Genomic DNA, 25701 nt, shown 5'->3' with positions numbered 1-25701 from the left:
TTCCATCTCTTTTCCCTTATATTTGCCCTTTTTTTTAAAATTCATTTATTTTCATAGTATTTTCTTCAGTTGTAATTAATATCATCCCTCTGCATTTTTTTATTTAGTAGCCTTTGCAAATAGTATTCTATATGTCTTGATAATACCAGAGTATGTCATTAGGGTACTGACTAGCAGTTTATTGATTTTTAAATTATAGGCTTCCTATGCTTTTTCCTCTGTGACTTTTTAATAAAAAAGTAATGGCGAGTTTCACTTGTCCAGTATCTGTCTTTGCAGATTTTAATTTTTAGCTATATGGTCAGCTTTGGATAAAACAGGCACCCAAAGGATAATGTAAAGGGCACAGGCAGCTAATTTTACTAGATTTTTCATGCAGTGCTATGCTTAATGCCTGGTGTTCCACCACCCAGTTCCTGAGTCAACAAGGGCAGATACTATTTTAGGTGTGTATTTTTTGCATGCTAAGTATTTTAGAATGCCTAACCACAGAGAACAACTGTAGGTTAGATGCTTGTGGTTTTTCTTAAGGTTAAGGTATGGTCAGTCAGCTGATGGATTCAGTGAGTGAAACTAGCGCTGTATGAAAATTTGACATCTATTTAAAGAATGAAAACAATCATGTGAAACTATGAAGGGTTTAGAGTAGGTTAACCTAGAAACTGGTTAGGATATTGCTGTCCTTAGTCTCTGGTAGATTGTGTCATTTGGAAGGGAGCTGGGTGTTATAGGACTGGGGTTTATTTTAAAAGAGGAGTGCCACAAACTTCTCTGCCAGTAGGTTCAGTCTGCTGTATTGCCCTAGAACAAGGAAGTAGAAAGATCCACTGTGACCAGGCTGTTGCCACACAGCAGTGTGCTGCTTATTGCCCAAGTCAATCCTTAGCCTCCTAGTAGAGCTGAGTGGAGACATTTGTCAAAAATGTGTTGCATTGTATTGAATAATGCAAATACTGGTACTTCCTACTGGCACTTGTTTCTATGAATCCCCTCAATTCTTTTTGTTATTTTAATAATTTGATGCTTTGGACATAGAAATATATCATGTTTCATGACCCTTCAAGTGAGGGTGTGATAGCGTCTTGTCTGCTCCAGATTTACTTTTCAAAGTATGTTCTATTGCTGAAGGATATGTATACAATTTGTGATACTTTTGATACATTAGAACTCAATCAAATAGCTTACATTGAAAACTTGTCCTGTGGTAACTTCTTCAAGTGCTCAAAACTTAAATCACGTGGAATTGAGGCTGGGGCTGGATTGTTGCACAGCATTTTCTGAACTTGGATGAAGTATGTAATCTGAAGCAGGAAAATGTGGAAGATGGTTCTTAGAACAGTTTAATATTCATCCAAGTTCTTTTCTTCGGTGAGGGAAAGGAAATCATCTCCTTCAGCCTCTGAACTGAATCAAGTGGTTCCTCTTTGCATGTGCAGAAGGAAATTAGAGCTATTTCCAGCCCTCAGTTCCTGGTTATCTTAATTGCAGTGGGACGAAGTTCACTTTGCTCCTAGAATGCAGGAGATATGAATGAGCAAGACCTTTTACCTGCTTTGTATGACTTCTTTGTTTTAAGACTCTTGCTCACCTGTACATGTTGATCTTCTGAAATCCTGGCCTTTTTCTGTTTTGTTCCTTTAACCTACTGTTGTTGAAGCCCAGCTGGCAACTAAGCTGCACACAACCATTCACTCACTTCACCTGTGTTGGGATGCAGGAGAGAATTGGAAGACTAAAAGTGAGAGAACTTTTGTGTTGTGGTAAAGGCAGTTCAATAGGTAAAGCAAAAGCCACACACACAAGGAAAGCAAAACAACATTTTCTCCTTCACAACTTTCCATGGGCAGGCAGGTTTTCAGCCATCCTCAGGAAAGTGGGGCCACATCATCTGTTTAACAGTTACTTGGGAAGACAAAAGCCATCACTCCAGACATCCCCTCTTCCTTCTTCCCCCAGCTTTATATGCTAAGCATGACGCCATATGCTATGGAATATCCCTTTGGTCAGTTGGGACCAGCTGTCTCAGCTGTGTCACCTCCCAGCTTCTTGCACAACTCCAGCCTCCTCACTGGCAGGGTGGGGTGAGGGGCAAAAAAGGCCTTGATTTTCTGTAAGCCCTGCTCAGCAACCAAAATGTACCTGAATTATCAACACTGTTTCCAGCACAGTCCAAAACACCCTCCCATACCAGCTACTGTGAAGAAAATTGTCCCAGCCAAAACTAGCACAAACCTCATTCTCACTTGTAATAGGCACTGCCAAAAATAATTGTCCAATAAAAGCCTCTGACTACATTCTTACCTCGCAATCAGTCAAGGGCAACTACGTGACACACGTCTGTTAAGTGATTTGTGTTGAACATATTCCCAGCTTCATGGTTATTTAATTTGTAATTTTGGCAAGGATTTCTAGGACCTTTTCATTTTTGCTACATATGGTAGAACAAATTAAACTCTGGCCCTTTCTGTGATCTGAGAAAGGGGTTTCACTTAGGTCAGGTGAGTGTTTAGTATACTGTTTTCTGACTATTCTGTGCATGCCTGTGCTTTGTTTCAAGGTTGATTGAATGCTGCTTTTTTTTTTTTTTTTTTGTAATGGTGCATTTCTTCCCATTTGACAACAGCTTTGACCTTGAACATCTGTGCAACATAGAGAAAGTAACTGAATGTTGTAACATGGAAGATATGCATGTGATTGCAGGTAAAAGCATCACTGTGAAAGCCTTAACAGGAAGCATGCTATCGACTCATCTTGGCCTGGGATGGAAAGTGCTCTGAGCCTCACTAAAGTGTAATTAGCATTTTCAACTCAAAAGGAGGGTGGATCCAATTCTGATATACTTAGCATGCTTGTTGGCAGCTTACACTGAAAAAAACAGCCATAAGTAACCCAGCAATATGTCTGTGCCATGCAGTTGGTGGCATTGTAAATTTTTGTTCAAAGGATAAAATGCTGAAAAAGAAGATAACTTCCTCAAAATGTTTGACTCTGAACTATATTACAGTGGAAGTACCAATGTAAAAGTGTTATGGTCTTATGGGCTGCGAATCTGGCGACGAGGATTTCTTAGTTGCACAATAAGTGACAGGGCCTATGACAAGTAAAGCACCTGTACATTATTCTTAAGTAAGGTTACTCAATAGACCATGAACAGGTGGGTCCCTAGGATCACTGCTATGTACTCTTCTACCCATGTATAAATGTGGCAAATATACAACTTCTAAGGTAAATAAACTTTTTTTTTTATGTCACACTGGAATATGTAGTCTGTTTCCACAGATTACAGTCAGAATGGCATTTTGAAATGCTTCAGCATCCTCAGCAGCTTTGTTTGTGATAATTAGCTGGTTTTGCACAGTTGTGCTTTACAACAGAGACCTTCGGTCTGTTTAGATTTGCCTTCTCTTTCTGCCTTTCCCCTAGTGACCTTGTAGGTGATTTGAAATTAATGTTGAACTTCTTAGTAAAGTTAAAATGTCTTAGAATAAGCAAGTTATTTGTTTACAAAGAAGGGAGATAGATTTTCTTACATTTTTAAATATAGATTTGACTACCAATAATTTTATATTTGGTGATTCAGTGGTATGATCCATTTGTATGAGGAATTATATGTCTGACTGTTAAATACTGGAAAGTATGAAAAAAATAGATAAAAAATGTAGCCACACAGAGAATGATTGCATGAAAAGAGATAACTGCTAGCTGATGATAGGCTTTTTTCTCAGTATTATTTTAGAGCCAAAATCTTCTTTGACCTCCTTTCAGAATGCAAATTCCCCACATCAAACCTGTTTAGGTATTGCCAGTTTCTCTAAGTTTGCTAGGATGTTATCACCAGCAACTGATTTCCCCCCTCTCCTTTCCCATGGAGAAAAGGCTGTCCAGGTCCAAACTTGCCTAGAGGCAGGGTGTATGCTCTGTCAGTAGTAACATTACCAATATCTTCTTGGCATAAATAGTTACAAATAGACAGTGATTTGCTTGTATTTGTTTTAAAAATGTGGACTCCCAACACAAGAAACTGCAGTAGGTTTTGGGTAATGTAGCAATAGCCACACCATGGGAGACAGTGTTGTCCTGGCTCTGGCTATTCACAGTAGCAGATAACTAGTAGAGAGTAAATACATTTGCATATCTATTCATACAAATAGATTAAGAGATAGTAATGTATTTTTATATGTTTATATATGTGTAATACAGTATATGTGAATAATACAAATGGTAATATTCCGTGTATTTTGTTGATATTTAATTTCATCAATAGATTTCTGTTGTCTGTACTTCATTCTTTTAATGAAAGGTTGCATCTGTATCACAGTCTTTAATATTCACAGTGAGCTTTTTTTTCTGTCACCTGGCACTTTGAATCTAGCAGTTTTGTCATATTGAAAAAATTCTGGGTTCCAGTAAAATTATGCATGATGCCCAGTAATTACAGGGTGTTTATGTCTTAGTTAACTATGGGCATTGGAGTTTTTGGTTAACAGTTAAAGCAGATGTTCCTGGTTTGTGATTTTGTCTTTCCATTTTTATGTTGAGATATTGAAATAAGTGTATCAAGTCCATACGTTAATTTTAATAATGTCAGTTCCTGCTCTTTCAGCAGCTGATGTTCCTGCTTGAGATCATCTACATATGTGATAGGTCAGGCCATAAAGGGAAATCAGTTTCTGCTCCCGTTCAGAATTCTAGAAGTGAAAAGGTGCCGAGAGGAGGCTCCTGTGCAGATCCAGTGAGGGGGTACTATGTGGAGAGGCACTTCAGGCAGGCAAAACTGTGTTCGTTTGGCCTGTGTTGTGCTTACACTTAGGAGGCATTTATTTTTGTGACATGAGACATGACTTCCAGATGAAAATCTGTTGTTGCAGTCATGTGTGGAACTCTAAGCCTGAGGACTGTGCGCACATGTGTGAAGCGGCATGTGGCACCACTGGGATGCAAAGATTAGAGTCACAAAAAAGAAAAGTAAGACAAAATATTTTGTAAAAGAGGTTTTTTTGGGGGTGGGTTGGGTGCAATTGTATGACAGAAGCTGTTGCTTAAGATTCTCCTGTGAACTGAGATACCCTGATTAATTCTTGATGCTTTTGTGCTCACTTCAGAGAGATGAAGTGCAATCCATTAGCAAGGTGCTTGGGTCAGCCTGAGTGATGCTCAAAGCCAGAGCAAAACAAGGGGCAGCTGAGGAAAGAAACCAGACAAATGGATTAGTTTAAAATGTGTTGTGCTGCCCAGCAAGACTTAAAATTGTTAACCGTGCATATGAATATTTATATATGAGCCAGAAAACAACCAGCTAATCTCCTACTTTCCTCTTTTTAATGAGAGCCTGAACTGTTCACAGCAGTATTTTAGAAATTTGCTATTACTAACATCTTCCTCTACCCAGTCAGAGTTTTATCTCTTGCTTTAAAAGCAAAAATCTGTAAACAGTCCAAGTCACATTTCCAAATTGAAAAAAAAACAAAAACCAAGAAGCTGTATCTAAGTATTAGAAAGTTTAATGGGCTTAGATTTAAGATGGTGACTGAAATTAATATCACTTCAAAAACCCAGTCTTGGGCTGAAATGAAGTTTTAGGAGGTTGTAAAAACTGTTGTAAAAGAAAAGAAATTTTGAAATTATTTTTAAATATTTTAATTACTAATTGCATACGGAATTTTTTTTATTATGTGGTGGGACAGGTGCATGTAACATTCCTCCCAAAGCACGTTTATGAACATGTCATAATCTGAAATTTTGTGGTCTTATTTCTCCTTTGTCTTCCTCCCAGAATTTATATTGAAGGCTGAATTTAATTTTCAATTATATCCTTGTAAGTGATCTTGGTAAAACCGAATTCTTGGGAAATTTACAAACAGAGACTGATTCTTCTTGATATTCGAATGGAATAGTTACAGGAACTTATTTTTCTGCTATCACATCTTTGCAAAGATACTTGATGACTGCTTGCAGGATGTAGTGTAGGATACAAGAGATGAGATACTGGTGGTACAGGACATCTGATAATAAGGAGAGGCATTTCAGTGTGGTCTTCATAAGACAACCCAAAAAGCTTGTGCCTGTCCAGGTGGAGTCTTGGGAGGAGTTGTGTTGCTATTTTGTTGACTGGAGGAAAGCACAGTTTAAGAATTTTATTGAGAGGTCTCTGAATATCTTGTTTTCACTTTGTTCAAGGGCCAGAACTGTGTACGTATAAGTTTAGAAAACTCAGTCACGGAGATCAAAAATCCTCTTTACAGACATTAAATAATTCCTGCTGAGAAGTGTAATTCTAGAAGGTGAATGCTACTTTCTTTGAAATAATCTGATTTGAAGATTAAGGAAATTGAATCTGATTTCCTTGATGCACAAAAATATGTATAGATATTTGAATATATATGTCTTTGGTTACTTCTTTCCTCTGCTCTGCAGTGCTGTGGCCTCACCTCGAGTCCTGTGTGCAGTTTTGGGGACCACAATATAAAAAAGATATTAAGACTTTAGAGAGCGTCCAAAGGAGGGCCACAAATTTGGTGAAGGGCCTTGAGGGGAAGCTGTATGAGGGGCAGCTCAGGTCACCTGGTTTGTTCAGCCTGGAGAGGAGGAGGCTGAGGGGAGACCTCACTGCAGTTACAGCTGCCTTGTGAGGGGAAGGGGAGGGGCAGGCACTGATCTCTTCTCTGTGGTGCCTGCTGACAAGACCTGAGGGAACGGCCTGAAATTGTGCCAGGGCAGGTTTAGGTTGGATATTAAAAGTGGTCACAGCACCAGCCTGGCAGAGCTTAAGAAGCATTTGGACAATACTCTCAGGCACATGACACTTGGAGAGGTCCTGTGTAGGGCCAGGAGGTGAAGATCCTTGTGGGTCCCTTCCAACTCAGCATATTCTATGTTTTGTTGTTAACTTTAAAAATGTAAATTAGTGTTGAATCTGTACCAAAAAAAAAATCTTCCCATTTAGCAAGCTTGTAGGGAAAGCATTCTTCAATAAAGATAGTTCCTCTTCATGTAGTTATAACAAAAATCAATTATTCTTAACAATGTGAGTACTTCGTAAACATAAATCGTTAAAACAGAAGTATGCAGACACTCTTTAATGACACATTTCAAAAGTGATTTTGCCATAACTTTTCTGTTCTGTTCTTTTGTTGTATGCATAGTCATGCAAGTTGAATAGGAACTTCAATGAAGAATTCTGTATTTGATTTATGTACTGTTATTTAGTGCAACATTTTTTGTTCTATTTTTACTGTGCTTTTCAGGATAAATTACCGTGAAATTCCTGAACCTAGCAATCATGATTAAATGTATTTATTTGTTTTTCAAAAAAAATTGTTTAGACTGCACTCTTTTTCTCAGTTTAGCCCATTCAGTGTATGAGCAGTACTTTGCAGAGCATGGATGCTCTAAATTTTCAGTTGGAGAGTGAGAATCTTGTTGTAACTCAAGTGAAGGAGATAATGTGCCAGAGAGAAAAATGAATCATGTAAAAAGCCTGGAGAGTTGTAGTCAAGAAACAGATTTTGAAAACGAATCTTGAATTTCAGATTGTTGAAAGAAAAGAAGTTAGAGTTCCAGGGTTCACTACAGTGTCAGAAAATACAGCATATTTTTTAGTCCAAGTGATGGACAATGAAGGCTACATGCTTTTAGCAGGGAGTCTCTCAGCTGTGATCCCCATTCATAATTTCTAACCACAAAATGGGAATTAATTTCATGGGTCCATAAGTTCTATTATTTTGAGGTCAAAGCAGAGCTCCTCTGAATGATGTACCCAGAATATCCAAAGTGTATTTTCTATGGATATAAATGCAGACATTCAAAACTGTATATATTTAATGTTGTTGAGAAAGGATAAGCAATTATGAATTTATTACCAAAGCCACAGGGGATAATATACCACAGAAGTAATATTTGAATCATAGGATACTTCAGGTCAGAAAGGATCATCTACTACACGTCGCTGTTCAAAGTGGGGCCACCCTCAAGGACAAAATGTAATAAATGAATGCATAACTTAAATAATTTATTTTTTTTTAATTTTTCTTTAAAAAAAAGATGAGACTGACAAACCTGAAGGTGGTTAAGTTCCGAGAATTAGTTTCTATGATAGAATAAAACGGAAAATGCTGTGTGGTCAGGGAGCTCAGTGGTGCTCATTTTGATGACAAGTGTCCATTGTGCTACTTAGTGCTAGTGAAGACAAAGGAGAGAGAGTTCAGGGTATTAATATTTAAAATACAAAAAAAATGATGGCACTGAGGGATGGAATAAAAACATAAGCCACGTACAATCTGGAGGAAGAGATATACGTAGGTATATGAAACAACAAGTAGTTTTAAAACTATTTTTTCATACGGGTGTGCTCACTGGGATTGAGATCAAAGTGGCTTTTTAAATACAAAAATGACAAATAAAAGTGGGTTTTTTTATGTTTGCTGATAAATTACCTAAGGTTTCTTTTGGGTCATTTTTGCCACTGCAAAGCTGTTCTGTGCTACAAAGTGTTGGGGAAATACTAATTTCTGGACTAGACATGCATTAACAGAGGAGGAAATTTAGCCTTTGGTAGCTGTCAGCTTCTGTATTTTTCTGTAGTTATATTGAATACAGGTTGAGGAGAGATGGGTTGAATGCCTCTTGTGGACATGTATGCATATATGTGTTTGCATGATGCATGAATTGCAAATAAAGCTACAGAAGTGAAAGCTCTGCTTTGGGTTTCTCCAAGTAGGTTATCTAACAGACTTACACATGATACCTAGTTCAACTCCTTCTAGGTAAAAATCAGTCTTGTTGACATGAGTGTTTCACGTGAGTGTTTGAACGTACATTCTCAAAAGCTGTGAAAAATATTTTCTTGATTCTCTTAAGATACAAGCATTTACTAAGGGGATGAGCCCTGTTTCTGAAATATCTTACCTTTTTAGTGTAAATGAAGCTGAATCAATTGCCAGGGAAGTGTAAATACTGAACAAATTTTTGAACCCCTGCTCCACTCCCTCCTTTGGATTGCTAGAAAAAACCCCACAACCAACATGTGCTCTAGAAAGGTCACTCTTTGACATACACTTTATTAATGTATTTCAGCCTGTGGTGTTGGTTTGTGCATATGTGTTGTTTGCAAGAGTGAGAGGGGATGGAGGAGTAGGTGTTAATTGAACTGCATCTCTGCATGCTTACAATTTGTTGTCCTCAGAACATATCTGTCCAGGATGTCATCTAGTACTGTTGATTTTCCTGAGAGGATTAGTTCTACTTTTTTTTAAAGCAGGAATATGTTCAGTGTGACTAGGAAGTTTTTTTGTAATGAAACTTTCCTTTTCATACATAAGTACTAGTTTTCATGAGGAACACTGATTATTCATTTCACTCAAAATGGTTTTTCTAAAAAACCTCAAAATAAACGGAAATTAAATGCTAGCATTAATTTCTTACAGAACCTTTTAAAAACTTTTACTCATGTAATTCTCAAGACTATTGTGGTGGTTTATTTCTTGAACTGTCTTCCAGTGCACAGTTGGTAGCCAAACTGAAGAAAATAGAGGAAGAGAATCTCTGTGCATTCACAATCACAGAAAAGATTAGGTAGAATCCGAATGACATAACTTTTTTTCATCTTTTAATTTTGTTTTCCAGAATGACAAATCCCCAGGGCGTTCCACAAGTCGATCAAGTAATATTTCAAAGGTATGTGAAATCTGTTTCCTTTTTCTAGGATTTAAAGAAAACTAGGTTATTAAATATAATACAGTACTTAAATCCATTATATTCCTTATATAGTATTTTATTTACAAAACCCAGATATTAAAGTTTTGCTGCAGAACATTATGGTTACCCTGTAAACTCCGTCATAAATACACAATTAGTCATTACTGTAAAATGTGTAATAATAATTAGCAAACAACACATGCACTTTTTTCACCTGCTTTCCCCAAGTGTTTAATGTTACCTTAACACTTTGGCTTAAGATAGAATTACTACTTCATTTTTCTCCTCCTGCCCTACCCAAATAATAACAGCTGTAATGTGTAGAGCTATGAATCTGTCTTCATTTCAAACTGAATTCTGAATTCCTTTTTCAGGGATATATGGTTCCCTGAAGCCAGAACTTTACATCTAGATGCTTTTTGGTTTCTAGGAAACAGAGAAAGGAAACATTAGGAAAGGCAAAATATGATTTGTACTGGAGTTCTCTTGGCTTAACCCCATTTTTTTCTGTATTTTTGGTTCAGATGTGGCTGAAATCTATGCCAAAAAGCCAGTATATACAGGAGGTAAAAGATAAAAACTCAACAATTTTTTGAATCCAAGCCTAAACATCTGCCATGCATTATGCTTGATTATAAATATTAAACATTTTGCATTCAGGGTAAGCACAGTATCCTTAAACCTCTTCCCTACAATATTTTTTTCTGTGGGGTACCCAGTGTAAAACCTTTTTCTTCTCAGAGCCATAAAACAAAAAAAAGACAACAAACCCCAACTATGATTTTAATTTAAAATACTAGTTCTATGGTAAGTTCTGCTGTCTTACATAAAGAAGGGAAAAAGGAAGACAGGGAAAAACATGTAGAATATATCCAGCCTGCTGTAGGATATGGCTGAAACTCTCCCAGATTTACTGCCTATCTTTAAAAATTATATAGTTATAGACTTACAAACTTGATCACTGGGAATTGTAGTAATTACTTTAATTAAGAGTTTTAAATGCATGTCTCTAGCTATAGTTACTGTAAATCTATTATGACTTAGTATGATTTTTTCTGCTTTTTTGAAATACAGGTTCATGGGTTGCACTGTGACAAAGCATAAATGTATTCACTGACATGAGAAACATGCCAGTGCCTAACATTTATTTTGAAGTGATTTCTGCACAAATCAGTATAGTTGCTTATTAGAAAGTGATATTTGCACTGGTTTTAGTTGCAAGCTAAAAGAACAGGTTTTCAGTCCTCTGCACTCGATCTTTTTCTGATTTATAGCATCATTCATTGTTTTGGATCAATTTTTCTATGAGAAGCTACCTGTCAATGAAGTTTTTCAAATGCTGAAAGACATTTGATTAGCATTCCAGTTTCATTTGCTGTCTGACTCAAAATGCTTTTTTGATAAAGCAGGTTTTTATAGGGGTGTGTGTACATAGAAAAGCAAACACCTGACTTTGCAGGTTAATATTGCATGGCAGAAAGTGATAGTAAAATACTGCTCCTCAGAACAAGATTGAAAGCTTCTAGGCCGGATAAACTACATGCCAAAGGCAAGAGCTGTGTTCTGTGCAGTGTCAGATCTTGCACACAATAAAAATTTCAATGGGCAGAAAAATTAGATAGTCTTTATGTAAAACTATAAATTAGTGTCATCAAAACATTGTCTTTCACTGTTTTCCTTTGCCTGTATGTGTAAGTTAAAAGGGTCAAATAGAATTATATTTTAAGAATTACTGTGTGTTGTGTATTCCACCCTTGGCTGGATGGAGCTCCTGCCCCAGAGCAGAGTAGATACCACTGGATTTTGTATATTTCATTTGTGAAATGAAATATAGCATAGATTCTGTAAATAAAGATTCATATTTCATAATGCTCTTAAGTTGTTTATTCGGAGAGGACACCTGACATTTGCAGTGTATGCTTGGGCAATTTTGCATGCTAGGTACATTAACTCTGAATTTTGTGGTATTACAGATTAAACTGAATTGCTGAACATTGAATATGTCTTACTTAGTTATAATGAGAAAGAATGGTTTTGATTTGTTATTTTCCAGATATTAGTTAGTATATACCTATCCAATCCAGAGATTTTAAAATCAAACATTCCCTAGAGAAGTGGATGTGGGGGGGGGGGGGGGGGGGGGGGAATCAACACTTCGATTTTACCATTCATTTTTGCTGTCTGTTGAGAGTACAGGAGTTTAGCATGTTGCAAGGACTTTTCTTATTGCATATATATATATATATATATATATATATATAATTTTCTGGCAAGAATTTCAGTAATAGACTATTTAAGGCAAATGAAAGAACAAAACTTAAAATATTTGACTGACAGCTGTGGCTGTCTTCAGTGAAAAGCCACCTGGGAATTCATTCATTCATTCACCTCAGCCTTTCATTTATTTATATCAAGGAAACTGCCCTGGAACTCCAAAAGCAACTGCTTCTGTTAGTTTTCCAATCAGAGACAATTAGGAAAATGTATCAGTGTCTGTTTTTGCTGCACTTCTGGTAATAACCTAGATTTTTCCTGTGCAATCAATAAATCAAGAAACAATCTTTTTGCATTCTTCCCTGCTAGCGTTAGATTATTAAATCATATTTTGGATTGATCAGTATTTCACATTACTTTGTATGGAAAAAGTGTAGCCCTAGTTAGTAATTACAGCTTTCAAAACCTATCTACATAAAGAAACCTACACATAAATAAAAATATAAAGTATTTGGAAATGTGAGTTATGAACCAGCTTTGATGATTTTAAATTATTACTATTTTTTTAAGCATTAGACTTTTTTCCCCACCTATTTCCTATGTTGCTGGTAGCAGAAGGAACTTTATTATTCTTTGTAAAAGATAGTATTTTGCAGTGTTCTGGATTTCAGAATTGAAATTGTCCTATCTGCATGTGTTTAAAATCTATGTAAGTGAAAAACTTGACCTTGTCCATTACCTACTTGACATTGCTTAGTTTTCTGTGTGCTGTAGCTTTTTTCATTAAAATTCTTATGTCTTCCTAAACACATGTATAATTTAAGAGGAAAGCTAGTCAGAGAAGGATCTGGTGGATTCATTGTTTTCTGTTGTGGTTAACCAGTGGAACAAATCTCATGTCTGAATTACAGTCTGTAGAGGTTATGCTTTATATGTGTTTCTGAGGCTGCCTGGTTATGTTAAAATGCTTTCTGGAAGAAATGTTTCTAAAACATTGTAATTATCTTTCTGTATGTTAATTATGATTCAAGAGCTCATTAGAGAAGGATGCTCTCTCAGCAGCAAGATTAGAAATTCTCTGATGGGAACCTTGGGCTTATTTTTCAGTGCAGGGAAAATCAGGCTTGGAGCAAATTGCCTGATTTTTTTTTTTGCCTCAATTACTTCTCAAAAACCTGGAGCAGGTGTTAGAACACTTTTTATTTACAAGTCTCTGAAGCAGCCATCTAATAAAACTCTGTTGAGTTATATCAGGAAGTGAGGTGCTTGTTTTGGAATATTCTGTGTGATAATGTTCACATTTCTAATTTAGAATATGAATAACAATAGAGGAAAGAAAGAAGGAAAGAATTGTTTTTACTGTATGTTAGCAATTTCTGATTTCTTGTGTCGGGTGGGGCTCCTCTCAGTAAGATACAAACGAAAACCAAAAGGCACCAGGATGCCAAAGTAGTGCTCACTAAAGTTCTAGATGAAAAATTTATTGTTGCCAATGTATTGATTGTTGATTTGAGCCACTCAGTTTGTGACTCTGAAATAAATTTCACAAACTGGGTATCAAATTCTGTAATAAGTAATATAATATTTATCCTTTTGAATTATAAGTTACCATTTAATCTCTTCCATTAAGATTGAATAATCTTTCACATGGGTTTTGATACTCTCAAGTATTTCATCCTCTCTCAGTACAAGGTGAATGTATGAAGAGTCCTGTATGGCAGTGTGGATGGTTTACACAGCTTGAGGCAGAACTGACTATTACCCACTGTAAGTGTGTAATGGGCCAAACATGCCACCATGTCTGAGGCAGTGGCACCAACAGAGAGCACATAATGTCTCCTGTCAGCATTATTGTAAGGAGGAATGATAGGTTTTATGGTGAAAAAAAAACATAAAGGAGCTCAAATGTTCTTTTTAAAGAAGTTCTTACCATGGACTTTGATTGCCAGCACCAGGATTGCAGCATTTCCAAGATCACCTGTTGCATGTCTGAATCCTAAAGACTGGCTGTGTGACCCCTTGTGTTTTGCTACAGGGAACTACAATGCTACAAGTTGATCCATAGTTTTTACTGTTCTCTGCCAATTTCACATTAATCATAAATGAAATCTCTTCCAGATTGGTAGTTGATTTTTTTTCAAGGAACCATGTAGCCCCATCCCTTCCAAGTGTAGGTTCTAGATTACTGTAATGAGCAACTGAGAAGAAAACTTAGGGCTTTCAAAAAAGAAAACAAATCAAGCAAAAAAATAAGTCCTTGCTCTTGTAAAGCGTAAAATGTCATCCTTCAAAAGTGCTTTTACAATAAATAATACCAGGTATACAAAACTGGCATTAGAATATGAGTATAAGTGTTATGTTAGTCATCAAATCGTTCTTCTTGCTCATAAACAGAATCATTATTATGAAAGGTGAAGCCTAACCTAGCGCTTAGCTCTCATTTACTGAAAACAGTGCAAAGTAAACAAGTTAGTGAAAAGATTTTGTTCATCAAAACAGAATTTGAAGGCAAAAATAAAAGGCAGAAAACCAGAAAAACTAGACTTAGATCCATTGCATAGTAACTGTTTCTGCACTTTTTAAATTCCTAGATATGAAAGTTTAATTTTTATGTGTAGAGAATGCTTTGTGGTTTGTCCATACAATTTATTCTTTATTTAAAATTAGCTTAACAAAAGGCAGGACAGCAGAATTTATGTAAGTCTGCCCAAAACTTGAATTTCTGAATAAAATTGCATGAATGTATGCTGATAATAAGCACATGGGGGCAACTATTAGAAAATAATTCAATTTCAGTTTACTCTTGGATACGCTTTTTTTTGGACCTGTTATAAACTCATGTTCTACTGAGAGGGAATACATAAAAATGTGTGATTGTATGTGTACAAGAATGTGTACGGTTTTATTAAATCACTGTTTTTATCAACAGTGTTTTCTGAGTATACCTGAATGTGTCACATTGATGCATCCAGATAAAACTGCATATATGTGTGGAATGGGTTGTGCCACAATTTTTGTTTTTATACAAGCTTACACAGTGTGTAACGCCTGTATATAATTTTAATTTCTGCTATCACAAAATTCAGTCCTATCCTATGATAGCCAATATCATACAGAAGTAGCTGTTTTGTTTTCAGTAAATGGAGGATACAAATTATTACCTATGCTTATTGTGTATAATTATTATAATTATCTCCATAAATGTAAATAATAATGATGATCTGTTACATGTATGCTCCTGGAAGTGTTTGCATGGCATTTAATTTTTCACCATGGCACTCTGAAGCCCATTTCATGTATTTGTCCTAAAAACAATTAAGCAAACTTTATCTCTTCAGAGTTACAAAATTGGGGGTGTTCATGCAGATTTAGGTTTATTGCACTTCATAATAAATATGGTATCTCCTGTTTTTTGCAGTGATGCATTCTCAGGGTTTCACTTATTTAGTTTTAGTCATTTTAATATTCTTACTACAACTCTTTTGCCTTGGCACATTTAGGCTTCTCTCTTCCCTTAGGGATGGAATAAATAGACATCAAATACACACCAGAATGGAGTTGTTCAAATATAACTATATAACAAATATAACAATAACTGATATCCTCACGGATGGGAGTTTATCCAGTCTCCCTCCCGTGCAGTCCACCAGTCCAAAGGAAGAATATGGTGGGTGTGTGCACTCTCATGCATATGCACTTGTGAGAGCATGGCAGGAGCATCATCTGAGTGGAAGCTGTGCAGTATATAGGAATGTTTTGAGGGTTGCAGTCTTGCAGATAGAGAGACATGTGAAAACAGATGTCTGCTTTGGAATAGAAATTCTGAATGGCTCTCTGAGTACTGACTACCTCAGAAATAAAGGGCTGCAAAATCCAGTAACAAAGAAAATACATGTTTTGTGCTTCACCTTTCCTATAGGCTAAATTTCCTTTGAGTTCCCTCCAGACAGTCAAAAGCTGCTGGTCTTGTGGCTCTGCACCTTTTGCATAAAATCTGGTACATCCTTTGTTCCAACTGCCTACATTTTTTTTAAGAAGTATGAAACATTTTTATTAAGAAAGTGATAATGATTAGAATGATGCATCCTTGAAGAGACTCATGAATGAAAAATACTGTGTTGCTACGATACGAAGAGTTTTGCATACTATAATCCATCTGATAATTCAGAGTTTAGCTAGCAGTGCTTCTATGCCTGTAGAAAAAGTGGATTTTTTAGTTGAATCTGTACCTTGAAAATAAAGATTAACATAGATTAATAAGGCAGGAGAAAACAACTTAAGCAAGCTGATTGAATCTACAAGTTAGTGTCATAATTACTAGTTTGCTTCATTTTTTAAATGATAGTATAGATTTGCCATTTGCAATTTTGATTTTAGATTTCAAACCACTTTATAGCGTGATCATACTGACTTTCAAAGGTGCTGAATGGTACTGCTTGGCAGAATCCTAAGGATATTTCTGTTCCTTCCTTGTGAGTTACTTTTCCCTTTATTCCTTCTCTTCAGAGGCAGGTGAAAGGAGGGGAAGGAGGAGAGAAAGAAAAGGTTTGGAGAAGAAATGTGCAAGGAATAATTTACGAAAAAAAGAAAATCTGTGAAAGATAATTTAACAGAAATTCATTTGCCAATTAATGTAACAGTTGCTGTAAAGGCTTCAATCAGATTTAAATAACTTTGAAATCTGAGCACAAAGCAGGAACTCCATCATGAAGAAACAAATAAAGAAAAGAAAAAAACCAAAAAACCAAACAAACCAAAACCCAGAAATCCCCTTCCCCAAACCCATGCACATAAATTTCAGTTGCCATTGAGACCGAGCTTGTAAAATAACACCCGGCTTGGGCCACTTTCACCATCTTGTTTAACTTTTTAGACCTGAGGAAATGTCCACAAAAAAAGTTCATAGAGGTGTATTTTTCCACAAAATGTTGCATTGTTTACAAAGGAGAAATTTTCAGATTAAAATACACAGACTGGGTCTCCTGCTGAGCCTATTGCTATACAAACTGCTCTAATCTTCTAAGGTGTCTATTCCTTTGTGTGCTGTTTTTCAAATAGGATAGAGTTTCAGCTTTTTGACTATAATGGCTGGTGGGATCTGGAGTATTCTATGATGCATCACTGCTATTAGAGCAAACTCAGCAGGAGAATAAAAGCATTAGACATATTCCCTGTCTGCCCTATCACCCATCAGTTGGCTGCAGCTTTCTAGTTCAGCACTGTTGTAAGTTGACCAGCTTTTGGAAATGCCTCTATTCAGAACAGAGACAGGAGAGGATTCACTAGCCTTTCTGGTGGTATCTGAGAGGCCATTTTATATAAGCTGTCCATTACATCATCTGGTTTGTTAATTTAAAGCTTCACTCCCTTCCTATGGGAATCTTTGCACTTCTGGAGTCTGTTTTTACTTAGCTTTTCAGTTAGGCCAAAGTAGAGCCCTTCTCTGTCCTTAGGCAGAGCACAACGTTTCTCATGTTCCTGCACTAGTTTCAACAGGTTAAGCAATACATGGTCTGTAAGGACTCCCTTTTTTTTCTTTTTTTAAATTATTATCTGGAAACTTCTATCAGATCCTGAACACCTAAGTAAAGGCAGTCTTGATGTGAAATTCTTACTGTTTTTACCGGTTGAACTTAATTTTGTCCCCCATATCTGTCTTTGCTGGTCTTCTAACACAGACACATGTGTGTGACTGAAGGCCCCTTGTGTTGGGTAAATGATTATCATCTCGCTTATCCTGAAAACTCTGTATTTACCAGTATTCTGTTTGAAAAGCACACTATCAACATACCAAAAATAATTATGGATGAGTGCCTGTCATGTCTGTTAATTGAATTTCATATCCTTGACAAGAGAGTTCATCTAAACTGGCCAAGACAGCAGAAGGTGGTGACTTGGGAATCTCTCTCTACTAACAATCTTTTTTGAAATGCCAGACCTAATCAGCTGGAGTTGGCATTATCCCTTAGACCTCTTTCTTGTGTTGATGACATAGAGAAATGAGTTGCCTTGCTCATAAATGAATTTTGAGACAGCTTTATTTTGAATTACCACATTTAATTCTGCTACTGATATAATTCGTTGTGATAGAATTAGTACACAGCTTGTTTAGTTTTCTCATTCCAGTGAGCTGTACAACATACCTGTCTGAAGAAGACATTCATTCAAGGAATACTATTTTTAAAAATTTCGTTATTCTGCCTCTCAGATGGAATTGGAGTCCTCAGCATCAATCTGATCCCTCTATTCACTAAATACAGTATCTCAAAATATTCAGTGTGCTGCATAGCAATATAACAATGGGATAGCAATTATAGCAATAAGATCTGTCCGCTTGAGACTGTTTCCAACATCTGGTGCAAATACATTCCCAAAAGAGCTGGACCGATAAGACGTGAGCAGAATGTATTTAAATTATCATGTTCTGGTTTGTCAGATATGCCTTGAAAATACACAATTCTCTCTGTAAATACACTACCCAAGTAAATGCCCCTTTAGGTATCTTTGCTCTCAGACTGGATTTAAGAGACACAATTATTTAAATTTTTTAAATAATTTTGGGATGTATAGCTTGTAGAAGAGATGGCAAAGAGGGAATATTGCCAAAAGAATTGGGGTAAATTCAGAGGCTGTGCTGGTAGCAGAAAGCAGATACAGTTACTGCTGTCAGAACAGGGTAGGATGAAAATGCAAAGGGGGTTGGGGATAGAGGTCTGGACTAGGCATCCAGCTGAGCTGAAATTTACAGGTTCTTAAAAAGAGCTCATCTAGCTGTGAATTATTATATTCATATGAAATGTGGTAGCAAGGGCAGACCTGATGTTAGGTCTTTCCACTACTGTTTAATTAAAAAGACTGGACCTAGTTACAAAATAAGGGCCTCCATTTCCTGTGAAGTACACAAATCAACATCAGAAAATTAATATCAGAAACACTAACATTTTTGATTTTAGAAATCACTCCATCAGTTCATTTTTGTTTCCACAACATCAAACACTTTTAAGAGTCAGCTAGACAGGGTGTTGGGACATTCTGTCCACACTGTGCTTTTGCTGAGAAAGGTTGGGCTCGGTCCCATCCAACCTGATACTCTATGATTCTGTGATTTTACCATTAAAAGCTAATTTAATGTAGATAAAAATCAAAATTTGTGTCACAAAGTTGTAGAACCAAATGAATTAAATTTGATCACAGGTAAGTATCTGAATTATCTTGTGTATAACTTGTCATGTTGGAGTTTTCATGCTTTTTTTTTTGAAGACTTAAGTGGCACATTGGCTTTTTGCCTGCCAGTTGTCATGTTTACTGCAATAGGGTTTAGACAAACAAGCAAAAAGTATTCATTTTTGCAAAAGATATTTATGTAAATTGGTTTTGAAGGAAATAAATTTTTCTCTGAGTTATGTGCAACTAAACATAACATCATTATGCCTGTAGATTTGACTGAGCAGGGCTGAAACAGTCCAGACCTCTTGACAGTTGAAAGTGAAATGTAAGATTAAAGTAGTCAAACTGGTAATGTAATTTTTATCTTAAAATAATTAGATTTCCACCTGTCTGCAGTTCCAAATAGTAAGTGTAAAAGCTTTTCAAGGAGTTTGTTTAATTTTTGGCTTTATTTCAGCTCTCTTAAGAGCTGTCTAGCTGGCTTCCTGCTTTAATAGCTGCTGAAAGTTTCTTGAACTTTTGCAGACCTGCTGTATGGTTACTGGGCCAGCTTAGCCAGTCTCCTTATCCCTTCAAAGGGTACTGCTTGTAGGAAGGTGATATAAAAATTCCTTTTGCCACATGGAGGTTATGTGACCACCACTTAGGACCAGGCCAAGCCCCTGTAGTACAGGGATCCAAAAAGAAGCAGTGGTAACAGTCCTGGAGCAGTGAGGGGAAAAAAAATATGAATTCATCATGAGGGATGAATTCAGGAGTCCACACTCGCCTCTGGGGCTGGATTTCTTTAGCAGTCCTTTGCCTGAGGTTTAGTCTGGGGAGATGTTTTTTCACACAGCAGCAGCATGTAACCCAATAACATTAGTTACTGGCGCTGATGTCTGCATCTTTCCTCATTAAGTAGCTTAAGATATGCCTAATTACTTAATGCTAATCACAGAGGCTGAAGTGGAAGATTATGTACCCAACCATGCATATAACATATGTTTCTAATATGCATGTAAGAAAAATTCATATTCTGTCACAATACATATAATTGAAATATTGCTTTTGTAGAACAGGAGATACAAAGTACAATTTCTCTTTCTGATACTTGTCCTTTTCTTCCAGCCTGACACTGCATGTAGACACACTAATGTTTTCCTTTGACTGGTGAATCCAGACATGGCAAAAACTTAGAACAGGAGGATTGTGTCCAAATGCTTTATCAATTTATTTTCTCTTTTTGGCTTAGTTGTTGTATCTCTGAGCTTCGTTCATGGAACTGAAAGCAAAGAATTAGTAATATTGTTGGTGGTTTTGGTGTATTTTTGCAATATTAATCAACAGGTAAAAATGGTTACTTGAATTCCAAGAGCTAGAAGATTGTTTTCATGCAAAAGCACTGTTCTTAAGTCTCAGCTCATATCCAAATAAAAGCAAAAATGCACATAGTGGTGATTGATGTTTCCAAAAGATGTCTGCATTAAATATAATGGATATTGAGAACCTTGGATAAAAGTGAAGTGTTGGTAGGTACTTGCTATATGTAATTATTTTTGCTTGTACTACTAATTTGCAAACACCTTTTTAACACCACAAAAGTATCTGTGAAAGTTGAGCGGGAAATAATTTCAATTATCTGACTGAATTTGATTTGCTCCTACAAAAGATTGGGACGACAGGCTTTACATCTTTGCATGATTTGTACTTTGTACTCTTGCTTAATAGTCATCCTTCCCTTGCATCTGGTGTATGATCTTATGGAATTCTGAGGCTTGTAGTATCTTGTCAGCATTTGGTAGTGGTGCTCCCAATGGGATGGGGTTGCATACTAAAAGCTAATACTCCTGATCAGCTACAGGAAGGTCATGACCTTTAGAATGATTTGTGTTGAACCCACTTCCCACAATACCATGTCTTGTGAGGGATCCTGAAGAATCACAATGCTTTACATTTGGATTCCATACAGTTCTGCTGCCAATAGACAGCAAGGCAGATTGAAATGGTTTGCTGTTAACACCATCAAAATATATTTTCAGTGAAAGTCTTGGGTAATCGAATCTGCAATTTGTAGCAACAACCTTATGAGCAAAATGTCACATACGTGTTTTATATCTGTCATTTTAAAATGTCATACACATGTTTTATATCTCTTCTGCTGCTTGAGAATGTGATCAGCTCTGTAGAGATGCAGCCTGCACTTTGGATTTTTCAGGATCATCTCAGTTTAACTTTTTCAGCTCTTCTAGAAGATCTGATTGCCTTGAAAATCTTTTAAAACACACTCTAATCTTCCTGCTGTCTCATCAGTCCACTTAACCTAGGTTAGCTTTGGGTTCTTTATCACTCAAAGTATCGTAAATGCACTTCACGTGATTTGGAAAGGAATCATCATGGTTGTTTGCACAAAAGAAAACCAGTATTTTTTCCCATCAGACATGTCCAATAGACCCAAATGAAAATTCAAATGTTGAAAGCTGCTTCCTCAAACAGTGACAAAAAGTAGTCATGGGCGAATGAGAGCTCAAACACTTCAGTCGTACTTAGTTCCACAAATAGGTTTCACTTTTGTTCAAGCTTCCTGTATTTTGTGAGCTTCTGTGCATTCAACAGTGCGCTATGAACAGCAGGAACAGTTATTTTAATTTTGTGATCATGTGGCAAAGCAGTAAAATATCTGCAATGTATTTCATGGACAAAGATTCCAAACTGTATAACTTATTTCAACAGGCAAGCAGTCCTACAACAGGAACAGCTCCCAGGAGTCAATCCCGGTTGTCAGTCTGCCCCTCCACTCAGGACATTTGTAGGTATGTGCTGAGAAAAATATACTCTCATCTGGCTGATATTTGTTAGTTGTTTTTATTAAATGTTGTGTAGCTCTTGCTTCTGCTTAACTTTATTCATAATTGACATAGACTAGTTTTCTTTTGATCTCTCTTTGTTTTAGTTTTGTTTTTGCTTTTTAGTCTCATGTTTTTCTATTAAAATTCATGTTCTCATTCTCATCCTTTTTTTTTTTTTTTGTAATCTCTCTTTCCACCCACCTTTACCATTTCCATCCCTTTCCTTTGCTTACTGCTTTGTCTAGATCTACTACCTTGCATGATTTGTCAGAAGATGAGCTTGAACATGCAACCCCTGTCATGGTGCTGGCTCCTTCTAATAGGGAGCCTGGTGGTAAGAAGCACATAAAACGAAGGTTTAGGCTGAAAAGAGAGACTGGAGAAAATGGTGAGCACACAGAAAAACAAGGAAAGGGGAGAAACTGTAAATTGCATCCTGAGCCTCCGAGATCCAGCTGGAATGCATCCGATTCATCATCATCTTTGGATGAGAGTCAGTGGGCTCAGGCTAGGAGAAGAGCAAGAGAGAAGGCCAGGATGGCCAGGAGAGGGAGAAGAAACAATAGATCATGCAGTAACCAGGATGGCTCATCAAACAATAATGCTGTTGAGCTTGTCACCTTGGGGACAACGGGAAAAAAGAAACAAGAGGTATCTGACCCTGAGAATCCTACTTTAAATCACCGGCGAAGGATTCCAAGGCTTAAGGAATCTCAGTCTTCAGCATCATCTCAGGAAGCAAGGATTTCCTCAAGAAGATGTGGGAAAAGCAAAGGCAAAAGCTGCCACAGAGATCAGCAGCCTGCACCTTTCCTTAGACACATGAAGGACTCCTTTGCAGAGGCAGGCTCTGGCAGCGATGCTCGGGCAGTCCCAGATAATGGAGCACCTGCTGGGGCAGGGCCCACTGTGCCTCATGCTGCTCAGAAGGCTCCAGTATTGTATGATGACTGGTCTGATGATTTAGAAGTATGCAGGTTAGTCCCTAATAAGGATTTAGCATTCTTAAAAGGAGTTTCTCCCTGCCACAGTCTGAGTGCCTTTCCCTTGACTGCTTTCTGTCCCTATTTCTCAGTAATAAACTGCTAGGCAGGCCACAGGAAATAACACAAAAACCTTTGCTACAGAGAAATTAGCATATCTCAATCTGAAGACATACTTCTCTTACTTAAAAAGAGTAATCCTACAAAGGAACCAAATGTTTGTCTTTGCTCCATGAAGATGTGCCCACTTTGTCCTCTGGCTGAGTATTGCTGTGTTTTAAATGTCCAGCCAGAGGCAGAGAATGAAGCAGAGTGTCAGCTCAATACAATGGGATATGGAGCTTTTCATCCTTAAGTGATCAGTTCAAATCCAGCTTTGGTCCCTCTATGCCATTTTTCAATGACTTATGTGAAATAAATTTATGGTCTTGATTCAGTGTCCTCCAGAGTTGCCATTACCTCAGGAATCCCGTGGATGGTGCCTGCAGAACACTGTCTCCAGTGCAGCATAATTTGTCCATGACTTCGCAATGCCAAACATCTCAACACTGTGAATGTGTATGAGCTGTTAGTTCAGTCACCCCTCACAAGGACTAGAATAGTACAAAAGGATGATTGGGCAGAATAAGCAGTAAAATAAAAGCTTTGAGAAAGAAAAAGCAACACCGAGAGTTCTCTTTAGTTCAGAATTTCAGACTTCTGACAACCTGATGCCCTTGGTGTGAAGCATGCAACCAGAAAGTAAGGATTTTACCCTGGAAATGAGAGCAAGTTAGACACTTCTGGGCTACCATCCAAATTTGGACTACACAGCCAGGAAGGCTTGAGTTACTTTGTTCAGTGGTAAATGAAAATGCACCATCCCTTAAGTCTAACAGAACTGAAACAAGTATTTCCTTTTTTTCTCTCGCCAAACTTGTGAGCCAGCATTGACTCTCATCTACAAAGTGTCAATCAGGCTTAGTTTCTTCATATGGTAACCCGAAACTTCTCACTTTTCTTTGCTGGGAAGAATTTGCGTGGAAATGTAAACAGAGGATGAGGAAGTTCATGATGCCACATCATGCAATTTCACAATGTGCTTTAACTTAGTAAAACACTGCAAAGATCCTATTTCTGAAAAGAAAAAAGGTAATATGCAGTCCTTCTGTGTTTTCTCACAGCAGGAGATATAAGTCATTACTAATGCAGCTGGTGCTATGCACTCCTTGTACTTACCAAGCAAAAACACACATTTCTATTGTCTGACCATTGTCTGTCATAATAATTTAAGGTTCTTCAAAGTCCAGCTGTGTTTGTGCATGAGCTTGTATATCAGGAACAGGCTTGGGATCTCTGTGCCTTATAGAAATGCAAGGAAACAGCAGCAGTGGTGACCATGTTATTGAAATGTATCTAGAGGGCATGATGCAGACATGTGCACAGGTAACTACAACAGCTTCAGAGTTGTCTTAGATTTCTGAACTACCCAGTCTGCATGTATTGAAGATCCCCTGTAGTACACGCAGTACATACAGAACAGGTAATTTAATCATTATTAAGAACATGAGCTACCCAAGACCTGAAAAAAAATATTTCAACATGGGTCTTCATATGGGCTTAACTATACTGTAGTAAAAAAAATACACGAATAAATAAATAAATAAATGTGTGTGTATATATTTACACACACATACTATATATATAAAAAAAAAAATCTGTTATTGCCTTATGTAGATTAGTCCTAACTGTTGCTCAAATCACCAAACTTAGAATTTACTTTCAGATGGAAAGTAGATTCCAGTCTTTTGTTTGTCTTCTCAACCCACTGAATTTCATTATAATTTTTCAGGCGCTTTTTGCAAGACTTGGAGTTTGGTTCAAGGATGGACCTTTTGGGTGCCCATGCAGACTTTTCAGCCAGGCTCTTGTTTAGTTGAGAAAGGTTGAAAACTTTTGATAAGTATGTGCCTCTAGGCTCACTATCAGTGGAGGCGTTCTTTTGAGCAAGCAGCATTAAACTCAGTGTGGTTGATAATGAGACCTGTTCTGCAAAATTTCTCAAGACAGTCATAATCGCATTTTTCTTCATGTCAGGGATAATGCTATTTTTTTGTCATCATTACGATACGATACATCGTTATGGTACGTCATTAACAGGTGTATCATAGTGACTGTAATACATCTAGGAAAAACATTGCAAAATCAAAAGCAAGTTAATTTTTCATAGCTAATAAGTTGTCTAACTTATCAGTTTGCAGACAGCTGAAGAAAAATGAAGACATGTTTTTACTGCCAATTCAGACTGTAGTTTCTGTTTCTCAGGACAGGTCTATGCACTTCCTTGATTTGTGTTCTGTGTTACGGGTTTTTTTCTCAAATTCACAACCTCCCATCTGAAACAAAAAATAAGTAATTACATGTCAATAGACTTCTGCAGATGTACACCACTTTTCTGCATGAGAAATAAAAAAAGGAGGGTGGTTTTGTGATGTTTATTCTAAGACTAGGTTAGCATAGCTGGTTGTGATGTGGAAAATTAGTTTTCCTGGGGTGTTTCTTCAAGCTTTTCATCCTAGCTGTTCATGTGTTTTAGTTGATATGACAGCACTGGCTGAGAGGAATGGCCCTCACCTAAATAGGATTGCGTGGAAATAGCAGAGGACTGGGGATCATAAACATCTCTTGGTGACAGTTATTTTGTCTTTAAGTTTCTGGGTAGACAGCCTTTTTTCTTCATTTCCTCATGGATTGCTGGCAGTTTCTTCAATCTGCATTTAGCAGCATGAGCAGGAATGTGACAGGACACGCCCAGTTCCAGCATAGGCACATTAGTC

At 37.0% G+C, this 25701-nt stretch overlaps 1 protein-coding gene across 6 annotated transcripts in view; it reads left to right on the top strand.

Moving 5' to 3' along the window:
• MARCHF1 (membrane associated ring-CH-type finger 1) overlaps window positions 1–25701 on the top strand; it is a 231093-nt gene that overhangs the window by 173633 nt on the left and 31759 nt on the right. For 4 of the 6 annotated variants that reach the window (XM_039550598.1, XM_039550599.1, XM_019287171.3 and 1 more), the window contains 3 exons: window positions 9622–9672; window positions 21787–21866; window positions 22148–22879. In XM_039550598.1, the coding sequence (XP_039406532.1) occupies window positions 9622–9672; window positions 21787–21866; window positions 22148–22879 (863 nt within the window). The remainder of the gene's footprint in view (window positions 1–9621; window positions 9673–21786; window positions 21867–22147; window positions 22880–25701) is intronic. The other 2 variants (XM_039550600.1, XM_019287174.3) reach the window with 1 other exon arrangement.

Source organism: Corvus cornix, chromosome 4 (genome assembly GCF_000738735.6).
Source record: "Corvus cornix cornix isolate S_Up_H32 chromosome 4, ASM73873v5, whole genome shotgun sequence".
NCBI lineage: Eukaryota > Metazoa > Chordata > Aves > Passeriformes > Corvidae > Corvus > Corvus cornix.
Note: the sequence above shows the minus strand (reverse complement) of the source record. Positions and strands in the feature narration are given on the sequence as shown.